Source organism: Coregonus lavaretus (genome assembly GCF_964263955.1).
Source record: "Coregonus lavaretus genome assembly, chromosome: 1".
In the NCBI taxonomy this organism is placed as follows: domain Eukaryota; kingdom Metazoa; phylum Chordata; class Actinopteri; order Salmoniformes; family Salmonidae; genus Coregonus; species Coregonus lavaretus.
Window position 1 is genome coordinate 29284642 of NC_139988.1, and position 15456 is coordinate 29300097.

The window sequence follows — 15456 nt, forward strand, 5'->3', positions numbered from 1 at the left end:
GCTTTGAACATTAAATTAACATAAACAATTTGACGACTTTGTTACTCTGCGATTTTTGGGGGATGAAATTCCAAGTAGAAAAATTATATTAATAATGGTTGATGGCAGTGGGTAACCAAATCATAGATTGCAGTCTCCTTGTCCATAGACTGCTTTCAAGGTAAGGACACAAACATTTTGTAATTTGGGTGAACTATCGCTTCAAAATAAGGCTGGAAGAAAATCCTGCTTGCTCTCCATGTGCACAATACTAAAATGTAAAAAAAAATATTTGATTCCTGGAGCATTTAATATCCAATACTTATTAGTATGACTTAATGAAAACGGTCTATGAATGGCTGCAAAAATACATAGCCTCAAATAATTCATTTTCAAAGACACAAGTAGCCATATCAGATTTCAAATATGTGATTACACTGGCAAAATTGGGAAGAAGTGGAATAATAAAATAAATGTGGGGAATATCAGTCGTGTTCTTGCTGACAAGCACAGTAATTACCCTATATACCCATTGTTAAGAATGAGAATTATTCCACTGATCAGACTAAATTAAGTAAATAAATCAAATCTCCTGAAGACAAGATTACATAAATGTGCCCCTACACCCTAACCAAATATTTTTTATATTTATTGTCGCCCCTCTAGAATAAAACATACACTTTTGGGTTCACAATCTGTTTGAAAAAATTATTTCACAGTTATATAATCAGGTCACCCTACCTAACTTCCCTGCTAAAACATACTGTAGGTCTGTCTGCTGCCTTTTCGTTGTCACAGCCTAAACGCCAATCGCTAACCGAGGGGACTAATGCAAGTGTGGATTAAATTGACTTTAGTACATGCTGTCAAAAGGCTGCATTCTGCAATAGGGACTGGAGTAAGAGCAACCTAATTTGTTGACAACATTGTACATAAAACAGCCCTACCAGCAGAAAACATTCTCTCTCTCCATTCAGCGCCACTAATTTTGAGGGGCGTTTCTTTCAAACATTCATCCAATCCCCTTGATCCCTTACATAACTAGACCAATCATATGCTTCAAGGTGGCAAAACAGGACAATGATAGAGGTTCAGCTCCTGATGTTAAATTGCAGGCGCAGATGATCCGATTTCAAAACGATTTGGAGTTGAAAAGTTAACGCGCTGACTATACAATGGACTAATTAAAAATAAAAGCAGTACTTTTCAAGGAGTGCGATATACAGTGGGGAAAAAAAGTATTTAGTCAGCCACCAATTGTGCAAGTTCTCCCACTTAAAAAGATGAGAGAGGCCTGTAATTTTCATCATAGGTACACGTCAACTATGACACACAAAATGAGAAAACATTTTCCAGAAAATCACATTGTAGGATTTTTTATGAATTTATTTGCAAATTATGGTGGAAAATAATGATTTGGTCAATAACAAAAGTTTCTCAATACTTTGTTATATACCCTTTGTTGGCAATGACACAGGTCAAACGTTTTCTGTAAGTCTTCACAAGGTTTTCACACACTGTTGCTGGTATTTTGGCCCATTCCTCCATGCAGATCTCCTCTAGAGCAGTAATGTTTTGGGGCTGTCACTGGGCAACACAGACTTTCAACTCCCTCCAAAGATTTTCTATGGGGTTGGGATCTGGAGACTGGCTAGGCCACTCCAGGACCTTGAAATGCTTCTTACGAAGCCACTCTTTCGTTGCCCGGGCAGTGTGTTTGGGATCATTGTCATGCTGAAAGACCCAGCCACGTTTCATCTTCAATGCCCTTGCTGATGGAAGGAGGTTTTCACTCAAAATCTCACGATACATGGCCCCATTCATTCTTTCCTTTACACGGATCAGTCGTCCTGGTCCCTTTGCAGAAAAACAGCCCCAAAGCATGATGTTTCCACCCCCCTGCTTCACAGTAGGTATGGTGTTCTTTGGATGCAACTCAGCATTCTTTGTCCTCCAAACACGACGAGTTGAGTTTTTACCAAAAAGTTCTATTTTGGTTTCATCTGACCATATGACATTCTCCCAATCCTCTTCTGGATAATCCAAATGCACTCTAGCAAACTTCAGACGGGCCTGGACATGTACTGGCTTAAGCAGGGGGACACGTCTGGCACTGCAGGATTTGAGTCCCTGGCGGCGTAGTGTGTCACTGATGGTAGGCTTTGTTACTTCGGTCCCAGCTCTCTGCAGGTCATTCACTAGGTCCCCCCGTGTGGTTCTGGGATTTTTGCTCACCGTTCTTGTGATCATTTTGACCCCACGGGGTCTTGCGTGGAGCCCCAGATTGAGGGAGATTATCAGTGTCTTCCATTTCCATTTTTTATTTTTTTTTATTTTTTTAATAATTGCTCCCACAGTTGATTTCTTCAAACCAAGCTGCTTACCTATTGCAGATTCAGTCTTCCCAGCCTGGTGCAGGTCTACAATTTTGTTTCTGGTGTCCTTTGACAGCTCTTTGGTCTTGGCCATAGTGGAGTTTGGAGTGTGACTGTTTGAGGTTGTGGACAGGTGTCTTTTATACTGATAACAAGTTCAAACAGGTGCCATTAATACAGGTAACGAGTGGAGGACAGAGGAGCCTCTTAAAGAAGAAGTTACAGGTCTGTGAGAGCCAGAAATCTTGCTTGTTTGTAGGTGACCAAACACTTATTTTCCACCATAATTTGCAAATAAATTCATTAAAAATCCTACAATGTGATTTTCTGGATTTTTTCCCCTCAATTTGTCTGTCATAGTTGACGTGTACCTATGATGAAATATTACAGGCCTCTCTCATCTTTTTAAGTGGGAGAACTTGCACAATTGGTGGCTGACTAAATACTTTTTTTCCCCACTGTAAGAGGTGTGCCGTGAGAGTGTGAGAAGAGGGTCAAATGCGTGTCTCACGGCCAATGCTTGTGAGTTGGCAGCTCTGCAAGACCTCGCACAAAGACCAATAGTGATGCAGTCAATCTCTCCTCAACTTTGCGCCAGGAGAGATTGACATGCATACCACTGACATTCGTCCTCTGTGTACATCTAAGTACAATACGGGCTGTTCTGTTCTGGACCAACTGCAATTTTCCTATGTCCTTATTTGCTGCACATGACCACACAACTGGGCAGTAGTCCAGGTGTGACAAAACCAGGTCCTGTAGAACTGGTAGATGTATATGTCAAGAAAGCAGAGCAACACCTTATAATGGACAGACCTCTTCCCATTTTAGCAACTATTGTTTTGACCATGACAGCTTTCTATCTAGGGTTACACCCAGCAGTTTAGTCTCCTCACCTTGCTCAATCGCCACATTATTCAGTAATAGATCTAGATGTTTAATGTTGAGTGAGTGTTTTGTCTCAAAAACGATGCTTTTAGTTTCAGAGATATTTAGCACCAGCCTATTGCTAGTTAGCTATTCTAAAACTGACTGGAGCTCTATGTTAAGGGTGTCAGTTATTTATTTTACTGTCGTAGCCGACGTGTATACTGTTGAGTCATCAGCGTACATAGACACACAGGCTTTATTTAAGGTCAGTGGAAGGTCATTAGTAAAAACAATAATGGCCCAAGCTGGCTTCCCTGCGCTATGCAACACTCAACCAAATTTGCATTAGAGAGGCTTCCATTAAAGAAAACCCTCTGTGTTCTATTAGATAGGTAACTCTCAATCCATGATAAGGCATAGGATGCAAAACCATAACATCTACTTTTTTCAGCAATTTGTAATGATCAATGATCTCAAAAGCTGCACTGAAATATAACAAAACAGCTCCCACAATCTTCTTACATGTTGACCACACCGCTCGCGAAACAAACTCTGTTTACCCTTTTATCTGTGGATTAATTGTCGGAGTAGAGGACCTTGTGCATTTCAGGTAAAATAACAACCCAATGTTTATATCCCAGGACAAATTAGCTAGCAACAGCAAGCTAGCTAGCTAAATTGCCATAAATGTTTAATGCTTTTCGACCTGTCCCAAAATTAATATAGTTGGTTCAGAGTTCGATTTGATATTTCAACCTGCGTGTCTTTATAGCGTCTGGTGTGGGTGGACAAAATCAACATGCGCGTGATGGCGGACGTCTGGTCAGCATGTTATTATTAATTTCTGTCAGCCAATTATCAGTCATTTGTGTCAGTGCCGGGCATGTTGAGTGTCCTTCCCTATAAGCATGCTGAAAGTCTGTTGTTAATTTATTTTCTGTAAAATAACATTGTATTTTGTCAAAGTTTGCGAAGCACCGGTAACAGGCTGATTAGTCGGCTGTTTGAACCATTAAAGGGTGCTTTGCTATTCTTGGGCAGCGGAATGACCTCTGCCTCCCTCCAGGCCTGAGGGCACTGTCTTCTAGGGTTAAATTGAAGATGTGGCAAACAAGAGTCGCAATGTATTCCTCTACCAACTTCAGCAATTTACCATTGAGGTTGTCGGTACAAGGTGGCTTGTCCTTATTTATAGATAGCAAAATAAATGTCACCTCTTCCACACCAACATTGCGGAACTCAAAACTGCAGTGCTTGTCTTTTATTATTTGGTCCGTTATGCATGAATATGAAGGCTCAGCGGTTGTTGTTTGCATGTCATGCCTAAATTCGCTAATCTTGTCGACAAAAAAGTTATTTAAGTGGTTGGCAATATCAAAGGGTTTTGTTATGAACAAGCCATCTGCCTCTATGAAGGATGGAGCCGAGTTCACTTTTTTGGCTAGAATTTCATTTAAGGTACTTTTTATCATCCATACTATAGTTTCTTCTTCTTTTTGTTTAGTTTATGTCAAGGCTGAGGTGTATGTGGTGTGGGAGTCAGGCGCAGGACACCGAAGCTTAGTCCAACAAAGTTTACTTGTGACACCACAAGGCAAATATACAGTAAACGGCCTCAAGAAAACCAGAGGCGAGCAATACGCAAACTATGCGTAAAACAATAAACAACGAAACAGATACAAAACACGCAGCACTACGGACAGGCGAAAAACAACACACAACCTAACCAATACAAAACAGGCAACTTATAGAACACGTAATCAGACACAAACGGACACAGGTGTAAAAGACGGACAAAAGCAATCAAACATTCAACGGTGGCAGCTAGTACTCCGGGGACGACGAACGCCGAAGCCTGCCTGAACTAGGAGGAGGAGCAGCCTCGGCAGAATCCGTGACAGTACCCCCCCCCTTGACGCGCGGCTCCAGCAGTGCGCCGACCCCGGCCTCGAGGACGGCCAGGAGGACGCGGACCCGGGCGCGTGGGATGCCCACGGTGGAACTCCGTCAGGAGGGATGGATCTAGGATGTCCCTCCTAGGCACCCAGCACAGTTCCTCCGGACTGTACCCCTCCCACTCCACGAGATACTGGAGACCACTCATCCGGCGCCTCGAGTCCAAGATGGTCCGGACCCTGTACGCCGGGGCCCCCTCGATGTCCAAAGGGGGCGGAGGGGTCTCTCCTATCTCATTTTCTTGGAGTGGGCCAGCTACCACCGGCCTGAGAAGAGACACATGGAACGAGGGGTTAATATTCTTGTACTCAATAGGCAGTTGTAACCTGTAACACACCTCGTTCAATCTTCTCAGGACTTTAAAGGGCCCCACAAACCGCCGACCCAGCTTCCGGCAGGGCAGGCGGAGGGGCAGGTTTCGAGTCGAGAGCCAGACTCGATCTCCCGGTGCATATACCGGCCCCTCACTGCGGTGACGATCGGCGCTCGCCTTTTGTTGACGGATGGCCCGCTGCAGATGGACATGGGCAGCGTCCCACGTCTCCTCCGAGCGCCGAATCCACTCATCCACCGCAGGGGCCTCGATCTGGCTCTCGTGCCATGGTGCCAGGACCGGCTGATACCCTAAAACACACTGGAAAGATGTTAAATTGGTGGAGGAGTGGCGGAGAGAGTTCTGGGCCATCTCTGCCCAGGGGATATACCTAGACCACTCCTCCGGCCGGCCCTGGCAATAGGACCTCAGAAACCTACCCACATCCTGGTTGACTCGTTCAACCTGCCCATTGCTCTCTGGGTGGTACCCCGAGGTAAGGCTCACCGAGACCCCCAAGCGTTCCATGAACGCCCCCCAGACTCTGGAGGTGAACTGGGGACCTCGGTCAGACACAATATCCTCGGGGACCCCATAGTGCCGGAACACGTGGGTAAATAGGGCCTCAGCGGTCTGTAGGGCAGTAGGGAGACCCGGCATTGGGAGGAGACGACAGGCCTTGGAAAACCAATCCACAACGACCAAAATGGTGGTATTCCCCTGGGAGGGGGGTAGGTCGGTCACAAAATCCACCGAGAGGTGGGACCATGGTCGTTGTGGAACGGGCAGGGGATGTAACTTTCCCCTGGGCAAATGTCTAGGCGCCTTACACTGGGCGCACACCGAGCAGGAGGAGACATAAACCCTCACATCCTTAGCTAACGTTGGCCACCAGTATTTCATGCTAAGGCAGTGCACTGTCCGGCCAATACCTGGATGTCCAGAGGAGGGTGATGTATGAGCCCAATAAATAAGGCGATCACGAACATCGAGCGGAACGTACGTCCGCCCCACAGGGCACTCGGGGGGAGTAGGGTCGGTACGCAGTGCCCGCTCGATCTCCGCATCGACCTCCCACACCACCGGAGCCACCAGACAAGACTCCGGCAGTATGGGAGTAGGCTCAATGGACCTCTCCTTTGTGTCATACCGCCGGGACAGGGCGTCTGCCTTACCGTTAAGGGACCCTGGGATGTATGTGATCTTAAAAACAAACCGGGTCAGGAACATGTTCCACCTAGCCTGACGAGGGTTCAATCTCCTAGCTGCCCGGATGTACTCCAGGTTACGGTGATCAGTCAGAATGAGGAAAGGGTGTTGAGCCCCCTCAAGCCAATGCCTCCACACCTTTAGGGACTACAGCTAACAGCTCCCTGTCCCCTACGTCATAATTACGCTCCGCCGAGCTGAGCTTCTTAGAATAGAACGCACAGGGGCGGAGCTTAGGTGGCGTGCCGGACCGTTGCGACAGGACTGCCCCAATGCCGGCCTCGGACGCGTCTACCTCTACTTGGAATGGTAAAGAGGGATCCGGATGCGCCAGCACCGGAGCCGAGGTGAACAGGTTCTTCAGTTTGACAAATGCCCTGTCCGCCTCAGCTGACCACTGCAAACGAACCGAACCCCCCTTTAGCAGGGACGTAATGGGAGCTGCAACCTGTCCAAAGCCCCGGATAAACCTCCGGTAGTAATTAGCAAAACCCAAAAACTGCTGCACCTCTTTTACAGTGGTTGGAGTTTGCCAATTACGCACGGCCGACACACGGTCAACCTCTATCTCCACACCAGACACGAACAACCGATAACCCAAAAAGGAGACGGACTCCTGGAAGAACAAGCATTTCTCTGCCTTGACATACAAGTCATGCTCCAACAGTCTCCTCAACACTCGGCGCACCAGGGCTACATGCTCGGCTCGTGTAGTAGAGTACACTAGGATGTCGTCGATGTATACTACCACACCCTGCCCATGCATGTCCCGGAAAATCTCGTCAACAAAAGATTGGAAGACTGAAGGAGCATTCATTAACCCGTATGGCATGACGAGATACTCGTAATGACCCGAGGTGGTGCTAAATGCTGTTTTCCATTCATCCCCCTCCCTAATGCGCACCAGATTGTACGCGCTCCTGAGATCCAACTTTGTGAAGAACCGCGCTCCGCGTAATGATTCTGTCATAGTCGCAAACAGTGGAAGAGGGTAACTGTACTGAACCGTGATCTGATTGAGACTACGGTAATCAATACACGGGCGCAAACCCCCGTCCTTCTTCTTCACAAAGAAGAAACTCGAGGAAACCGGGAAAGTGGAGGACCGTATGTATCCCTGTGCCAAGGACTCGGCTATGTATCCTCTTGAGACAGGGGATACACACGGCTCCGTGGAAGTGCCGCTCCTGTTTGGAGATCTATCGCACAATCCCCCTGTCTATGAGGTGGTAGCCGTGTTGCCCTCGTTTTGCTGAACACAAGTGCTAAATCCTCATATTCAGGTGGAATGCGCATTGCGGGCACTTGGTTCGGACTCTCTACCGAGGTCGCCCCTAAGGAAACACCTAGACATCTCCCTACACACTGAGCAGACCACTCCATAAGAGCCCTCTGTTGCCACGCAATGGTAGGATCATGAGTGCTTAACCAGGGAAGCCCCAGCACCACGGGATACGCAGGAGAGTCAATCAGATAAACCTGAATGATCTCCTCATGACCCCCCTGCGTCGTCATCTTAAGTGGTGCTGTGACTTCTCTGATCAACCCCGACCCCAACGGCCGGCTGTCTAGGGCATGAACCGGAAAGGGGGCTTCTACCGGCCGAAGGGGAATTCCTAACCTATAACAAAATGCACGATCAACAAAATTCCCAGCTGCGCCTGAATCTACTAGCGCCTTATGCTGGGAATGAGGTACCACCTGTGGAAATCTCACAGGTATACTCAGGGTAACTGGGGCGCCTACTCACCTGAAATGACTCCCCAGTGCGTGACCTGTTGTCCCCTCTCCCAGGAGACCCTCCCCAGCACCTGGCCGCGGTGTGTCCTCCACGGCCACAGTTGGTGCAGGGGATGGCCCCCCTCGGGTTCTCTCTCCTCCTCTCTCTAGAGCCAGCACCTCCGAGCTCCATGGGAATCGGCTCGGAGGTGCTGGAGGGTGGAATGGACGACCCCCACTCGGGACGTCCGCGGGTAGCCAGCAGGGTGTCGAGACGGATGGAGATGTCCACCAACTGGTCGAAGGATAGGTTGGTGTCCCTGCAGGCCAGCTCACGACGAACGTCCTCTCGTAGGCTACACCGGTAATGGTCGATGAGGGCCCTCTCATTCCACCCCGCATCCGCCGCTAGAGTCCGGAACTCCAGGGCGAACTCCTGTGCGCTCCTCTTCTCCTGTCGGAGGTGGAACAGACGCTCCCCCGCCGCCTTCCCCTCAGGTGGATGATCGAAGACAGCCCTGAAGCGGCGGGAGAACTCCGCGTAGGTGATGGTAGCGGCGTCTATTCCCCTCCATTCAGCATTGGCCCATTCCAACGCCTTGCCGGATAGACAGGAGATGAGGGCGGAGACGCTCTCGTATCCCGAGGGCGCTGGGTGTATGGTGGCCAGGTAGAGTTCCACCTGCAGGAGGAACCCCTGACACCCGGCTGCAGAACCATCATATGCCCTCGGGAGCGAGAGCCGAATGCCACTGGGTTCCGGTGCTGAGAGAGGAGGACTGGCCGTTGGTGATGGTATGGTGTGAGAAGGCGTGGGCACCTCTCCCGTAACCAACTGGCGCAGAGTGTTGGACACCTCGTTCATGGCGGCCCCAAGTTGCCGGATCATGGTGTCTTGGTCGCTGATCCGATCCTCCAGCGACTTGGGTGCCGCCACTGCTCCTGCTGACTCCATACTGGTGTGTTGTTCTGTCAAGGCTGAGGTGTATTTGGTGTGGGAGTCAGGCGCAGGACACCGAAGCTTAGTCCAACAAAGTTTACTTGTGACACCACAAGGCAAATATACAGTAAACGGCCTCAAGAAAACCAGAGGCGAGCAATACGCAAACTATGCGTAAAACAATAAACAACGAAACAGATACAAAACACGCAGCACTACGGACAGGCGAAAAACAACACACAACCTAACCAATACAAAACAGGCAACTTATAGAACACGTAATCAGACACAAACGGACACAGGTGTAAAAGACAGACAAAAGCAATCAAACATAGAAACATTCAACGGTGGTAGCTAGTACTCCGGGGACGACGAACGCCGAAGCCTGCCCGAACTAGGAGGAGGAGCAGCCTTGGCAGAATCCGTGACAGTTTAGTTACGTGATTTCTCAATTTACTGTATGTTTGCCAATCTGCTGTGTTGTCAGATTTATTTGCTATTCCCTTTCCCTCATCCCTCTCAGCCATACAGTTTTTCAATTAATAATAATATAATATAATATGCCATTTAGCAGACGCTTTTATCCAAAGCGACTTACAGTCATGTGTGCATACATTTTTACGTATGTGTGGTCCCGGGGATCAAACCCACTACCCTGGCATTACAAGCGCCATGCTCTACCAATTGAGCTACAGAGGACCACCAATTAATCATCTATCCATGGGGATTTGACAGTTCTTGGCAGGCCTATCAGTAACCGGAAGAGGTCATTTAATAAATGAATCAAGTGCGTCGTCAGGTTTTCCTCATTACACACATCAGACCAACAAATATTTTTCACATCTTCGACAAAGGAATCATTGCAAAACCTATTGTATGATCGTTTATACACAATTTTAGGTAAAGTCTATGGAACTTTGTTTTTTCTAGATATGCCTATTATATTATGATCACTACATCCGATGGGTGTGGATACCGCTTTAGAGCAGATTTCTGCTGCATTAGTAAAGTTGTGGTCAATACACGTGGATGATTTAGTTCCTGTTCTGTTTGTAAATACCCTGGTAGATTGGCTGATAACCTAAACCAGATTGCAGGCATCGGGTACAGTGGCTTGCGAAAGTATTCTCCCCCCTTGGCATTTTTCCTATTTTGTTGCCTTACAACCTGGAATTAAAATTGATTTTTGGGAGGTTTGTATCATTTGATTTACACAACATGCCTACCACTTTGAAGATGCAAAATATTTTTTATTGTTAAACAAACAAGAAATAAGACAAAAAAACAGAAAACTTGAGCGTGCATAACTATTCACCCCCCCAAAGTCAATACTTTGTAGAGCCACCTTTTGCAGCAATTACAGCTGCAAGTCTCTTGGGGTATGTCTCTATAAGCTTGGCACATCTAGCCACTGGGATTTTTGCCCATTCTTCAAGGCAAACATGCTCCAGCTCCTTCAAGTAGGATGGGTTCCGCTGGTGTACAGCAATCTTTAAATCATATCACAGATTCTCAATTGGATTGAGGTCTGGGCTTTGACTAGGCCATTCCAAGACATTTAAATGTTTCCCATCACTCAAGTGTTGCTTTAGCAGTATGCTTAGGGTCATTGTCCTGCTGGAAGGTGAACCTCCGTGCCAGTCTCAAATCTCTGGAAGACTGAAACAGGTTTCCCTCAATAATTTCCCTGTATTTAGCGCCATCCATCATTCCTTCAATTCTGACCAGTTTCCCAGTCCCTGCCGATGAAAAACATGGTGTTCTCGGGGTGATGGTATATAACAGGTATATATATACTGAGATCATGTGACAGATCATGTGACACTTAGATTGCACACAGGTGGACTTTATTTAACTAATTATGTGACTTCTGAAGGTAATTGGTTGCACCAGATCTTATTTAGGGGCTTAATAGCAAAGCGGGTGAATATTTATGCACGCACCACTTTTCCGTTATTATTATTTGAAATTTTTTTTGGAAACAAGTTATTTTTTAATTCCACTTCAGCAATTTGAACTATTTTGTGTCTGTCCATTACATGGAATCCAAATAAAAATCAATTTCAATTACAGGTTGTAATGCAACAAAATAGGAAGGCACTGTACTGCTTGAAGTTTTTTAGTGGACAGCTTGATGACAACCAGTCAATATTTAGGTCACCCAGAAAATATACCCCTCTGTTTATATCACAGACATTATCGAGCATTTCACACATATAGTCCAAATACTGACTTTTAGCACTCGGTGGTCTATAGCAACTTCCTACGAGAATAGGCTTTAGGTGAGGCAAATTAACCTGTAGCCATAATAAACAATGAACCATAATCCCAACTCATGACGTTACTACCCTGCATGAATCTGCAGGTAGCTAACCAACCAGGTTCAATGTTAGCTAGCTAACATTAGGCTATAACTAGCCAAGCAAATGGCTCTGAGATACGAATAAGAAGATCATACACATAACGTTAGCTAGCGAGGCAGCCAGCTAACGTTGACTAGCTAGTTAAACAATGAACCATAATCCCAACTCATGACGTTACTACCCTGCATGAATCTGCAGGTAGCTAACCAACCAGGTTCAACGTTAGCTAGCCAACATTAGGCTATAACTAGCCAAGCAAATGGCTCTGAGATACAAATAATAAGATCATACACGTAACGTCAGCTTGCGAGCCAGCCAGCTAACGTTAGCTAGCTAGCTAACAGTACACTTTAACTTGAAATGAAACCACTCTGTCAAAATTAGAAACGTGTATTATCTGAAAATGTAGCTAGCTAGACTATCTTACCTGTATACATTGTGCATGGATGGACGCGTCTCCCTGTCACGGATGCCATGGTTGCCCTTAGTTTGAAGATGTAATCCGGAGACAGGTGTTTTCTCCATCTCTTTAGCTATCATACTCTAATTCCACTGATTTCAAAACTCGATCCTCCTGAAAGTGGAGCAACACTTATGCAGCTCCACTACATGATACATTCAAAAAAGCTGCGTTAGACAGGATTACCTACACATACTGACCAGCTCAAATAGACAGAAGCGTGCTATATGGCAGACCAATCTGAACTCCTCTCTCGGCATGTCCAGCCCACTCATTATCTCAGCCAATCATGGCTAGTGGGAAGGTTGCTGTCTTTTTCTGTGGCATAACCAAAGGCTCGTAATTCAACAATTTTATACAAGGCATGGCATACAAGTTTGTTATTAAGGCACATGAAAGTTCACATGTTCCAGAAGGCATTTCTGCCAAAAAACGCATTTTGATTTTTTAAAAAAGTTTACGTTCAAATGGCTCTCCTGTGAAGTAGTGACCCGCGATTTTAGTACTATTCTGAGAGGCGGATCTGAGGTAGACATTTCAGTGACATTTACATTTGAGCCAACGGTACTGAGTGAGCTGCCCACAGTGGGCTTCTTCCTAAGGCAGACAGTTTCAGTGCAAACAGTGGAATTAAATTCTATGGGCATATTATTATTGCTGACAATACTAACAGTTAACAGTTAAAGGAACATAGATTAGGTTACTTACATTGACTGCACTTCTATTTCTCTGGGATATAATACAATTTCCATGTCCTCTGTTGCTTATTATGACGGGGAGGACTGGAGACGGAGGACTGGAGACCAGACGGTTAGTCTCTTAAGCAGTTTGCTATGTTGATGGAGATAATCTGGGAACCTCTGCGGTTAGGGTGAATCCCTTCTCTTTTAAAGAGTGTTGGTTGCTCCCACAGCAAGTCAAAATTGTCACAAAAAGAGACTTTGCAAAATTTCTTCAGGAATTCGTTTAAGGCAGCGAGGCGGCTATATCTTCTATAGCACGGCAGGGGGCCAGAGATGATTATTCTCTTCCCAACAAGTGTGTTCAAGAGAATGTTGTAGGTGAAGTAGAGCTTAGTGTTTGTGTGCTGGTTCCATCCCAAATGGCAACCTATTTACTATTTAGTGCACTACGTTTGACCAAAGGTAGTGCATTATATAGGGAATAGGGTGCCATTTGGTATGAGCACTCGTTTAAATTTTCCTAAATTAACTGAGCGATGACGACAGGTAACAAGACATGATTTATGTATTTCCGCCATGAAGTCATTCTTAGTCTGCAGGGACATTGTGAGTGAGTGAGTGAGTGAGTGAGTGAGTGAGTGAGTGAGTGAGTGAGTGAGTGAGTGATTAGACTAACCTGATGAGAGGAACATTGTCCAGAGTACAGCACAAAGTTGGTCCACTCTGTAGATAAAGCTCCTCCTCACACGACTGGTTATACAGCCTACACAAACAAAACGCATGCACACCCACGCGTGCACACACACACACACACACACACACACACACACACACACACACACACACACACACACACACAGGAGGGGGAATGCTTTGATGAGTACAAGGTTTTAAAAGTAATGTCAGGCCTTGTAATTTGAAACAACACTGTGAAACAGTCTAGTGCGTAATAGCAGACTATATTTCACTATTGCAACAGTCCTGTTATAGAAATACTAGTCTGGAAGTGACGTTACATGGAATATTGTTTTGACAAATCCACACACAGCCAGTATGGTGTAAGACTTAAACAGTTAAACATCATCACTAAGGACAGTATGTCTCAGTGCACACACACTGTCTCACACACACACACGTTACACACGTGTGATTTTTTCATAACCCAGAAATACTCTGGTGAACCACTGCTACTCCCACACCATATAAACACACACACAGGAATGCACCTCCCTCTGTGTGGTACAGTTAGAATCTTCACAAGACCAGCAACATTATATCAGTGTTTGACCTGAGGTAAATATTAGCATCAATGTTGTACAGTGGGGAAAAAAAGTATTTAGTCAGCACCAATTGTGCAAGTACTCCCACTTAAAAAGATGAGAGAGGCCTGTAATTTTCATCATAGGTACACGTCAACTATGACAGACAAATTGAGAAAAAAAATCCAGAAAATCACATTGTAGGATTTTTTATGAATTTATTTGCAAATTATGGTGGAAAATAAGTATTTGGTCACCTACAAACAAGCAAGATTTCTGGCTCTCACAGACCTGTAACTTCTTCTTTAAGAGGCTGCTCTGTCCTCCACTCGTTACCTGTATTAATGGCACCTGTTTGAACTTGTTATCAGTATAAAAGACACCTGTCCACAACCTCAAACAGTCACACTCCAAACTCCACTATGGCCAAGACCAAAGAGCTGTCAAAGGACACCAGAAACAAAATTGTAGACCTGCACCAGGCTGGGAAGACTGAATCTGCAATAGGTAAGCAGCTTGGTTTGAAGAAATCAACTGTGGGAGCAATTATTAGGAAATGGAAGACATACTTCCCAGAACCACACGGGGGGACCTAGTGAATGACCTGCAGAGAGCTGGGACCAAAGTAACAAAGCCTACCATCAGTAACACACTACGCCGCCAAGGACTCAAATCCTGCAGTGCCAGACGTGTCCCCCTGCTTAAGCCAGTACATGTCCAGGCCCGTCTGAAGTTTGCTAGAGTGCATTTGGATTATCCAGAAGAGGATTGGGAGAATGTCATATGGTCAGATGAAACCAAAATATAACTTTTTGATAAAAACTCAACTCGTCGTGTTTGGAGGACAAAGAATGCTGAGTTGCATCCAAAGAACACTATACCTACTGTGAAGCATGGGGGTGGAAACATCATGCTTTGGGGCTGTTTTTCTGCAAAGGGACCAGGACGACTGATCCGTGTAAAGGAAAGAATGAATGGGGCCATGTATCAGGAGATTTTGAGTGAAAACCTCCTTCCATCAGCAAGGGCATTGAAGATGAAACGTGTCTGGGTCTTTCAGCATGACAATGATCCCAAACACACCGCCCGGGCAACGAAGGAGTGGCTTCGTAAGAAGCATTTCAAGGTCCTGGAGTGGCCTAGCCAGTCTCCAGATCTCAACCCCATAGAAAATCTTTGGAGGGAGTTGAAAGTTCGTGTTGCCCAGCGACAGCCCCAAAACATCACTGCTCTAGAGGAGATCTGCATGGAGGAATGGGCCAAAATACCAGCAACAGTGTGTGAAAACCTTGTGAAGACTTACAGAAAACGTTTGACCTGTGTCATTGCC

General features: G+C 45.9%; 1 protein-coding gene across 1 annotated transcript in view; it reads right to left on the reverse strand.

Annotated features, from left to right (window-relative positions):
* LOC311134707 (transmembrane protein 150A-like) overlaps positions 1–15456 on the reverse strand; it is a 106313-nt gene that overhangs the window by 55336 nt on the left and 35521 nt on the right. The window contains exon 4 of the mRNA XM_084168476.1: positions 13544–13630. Coding sequence (XP_084024602.1) covers positions 13544–13630 — 87 coding nt within the window. The remainder of the gene's footprint in view (positions 1–13543; positions 13631–15456) is intronic.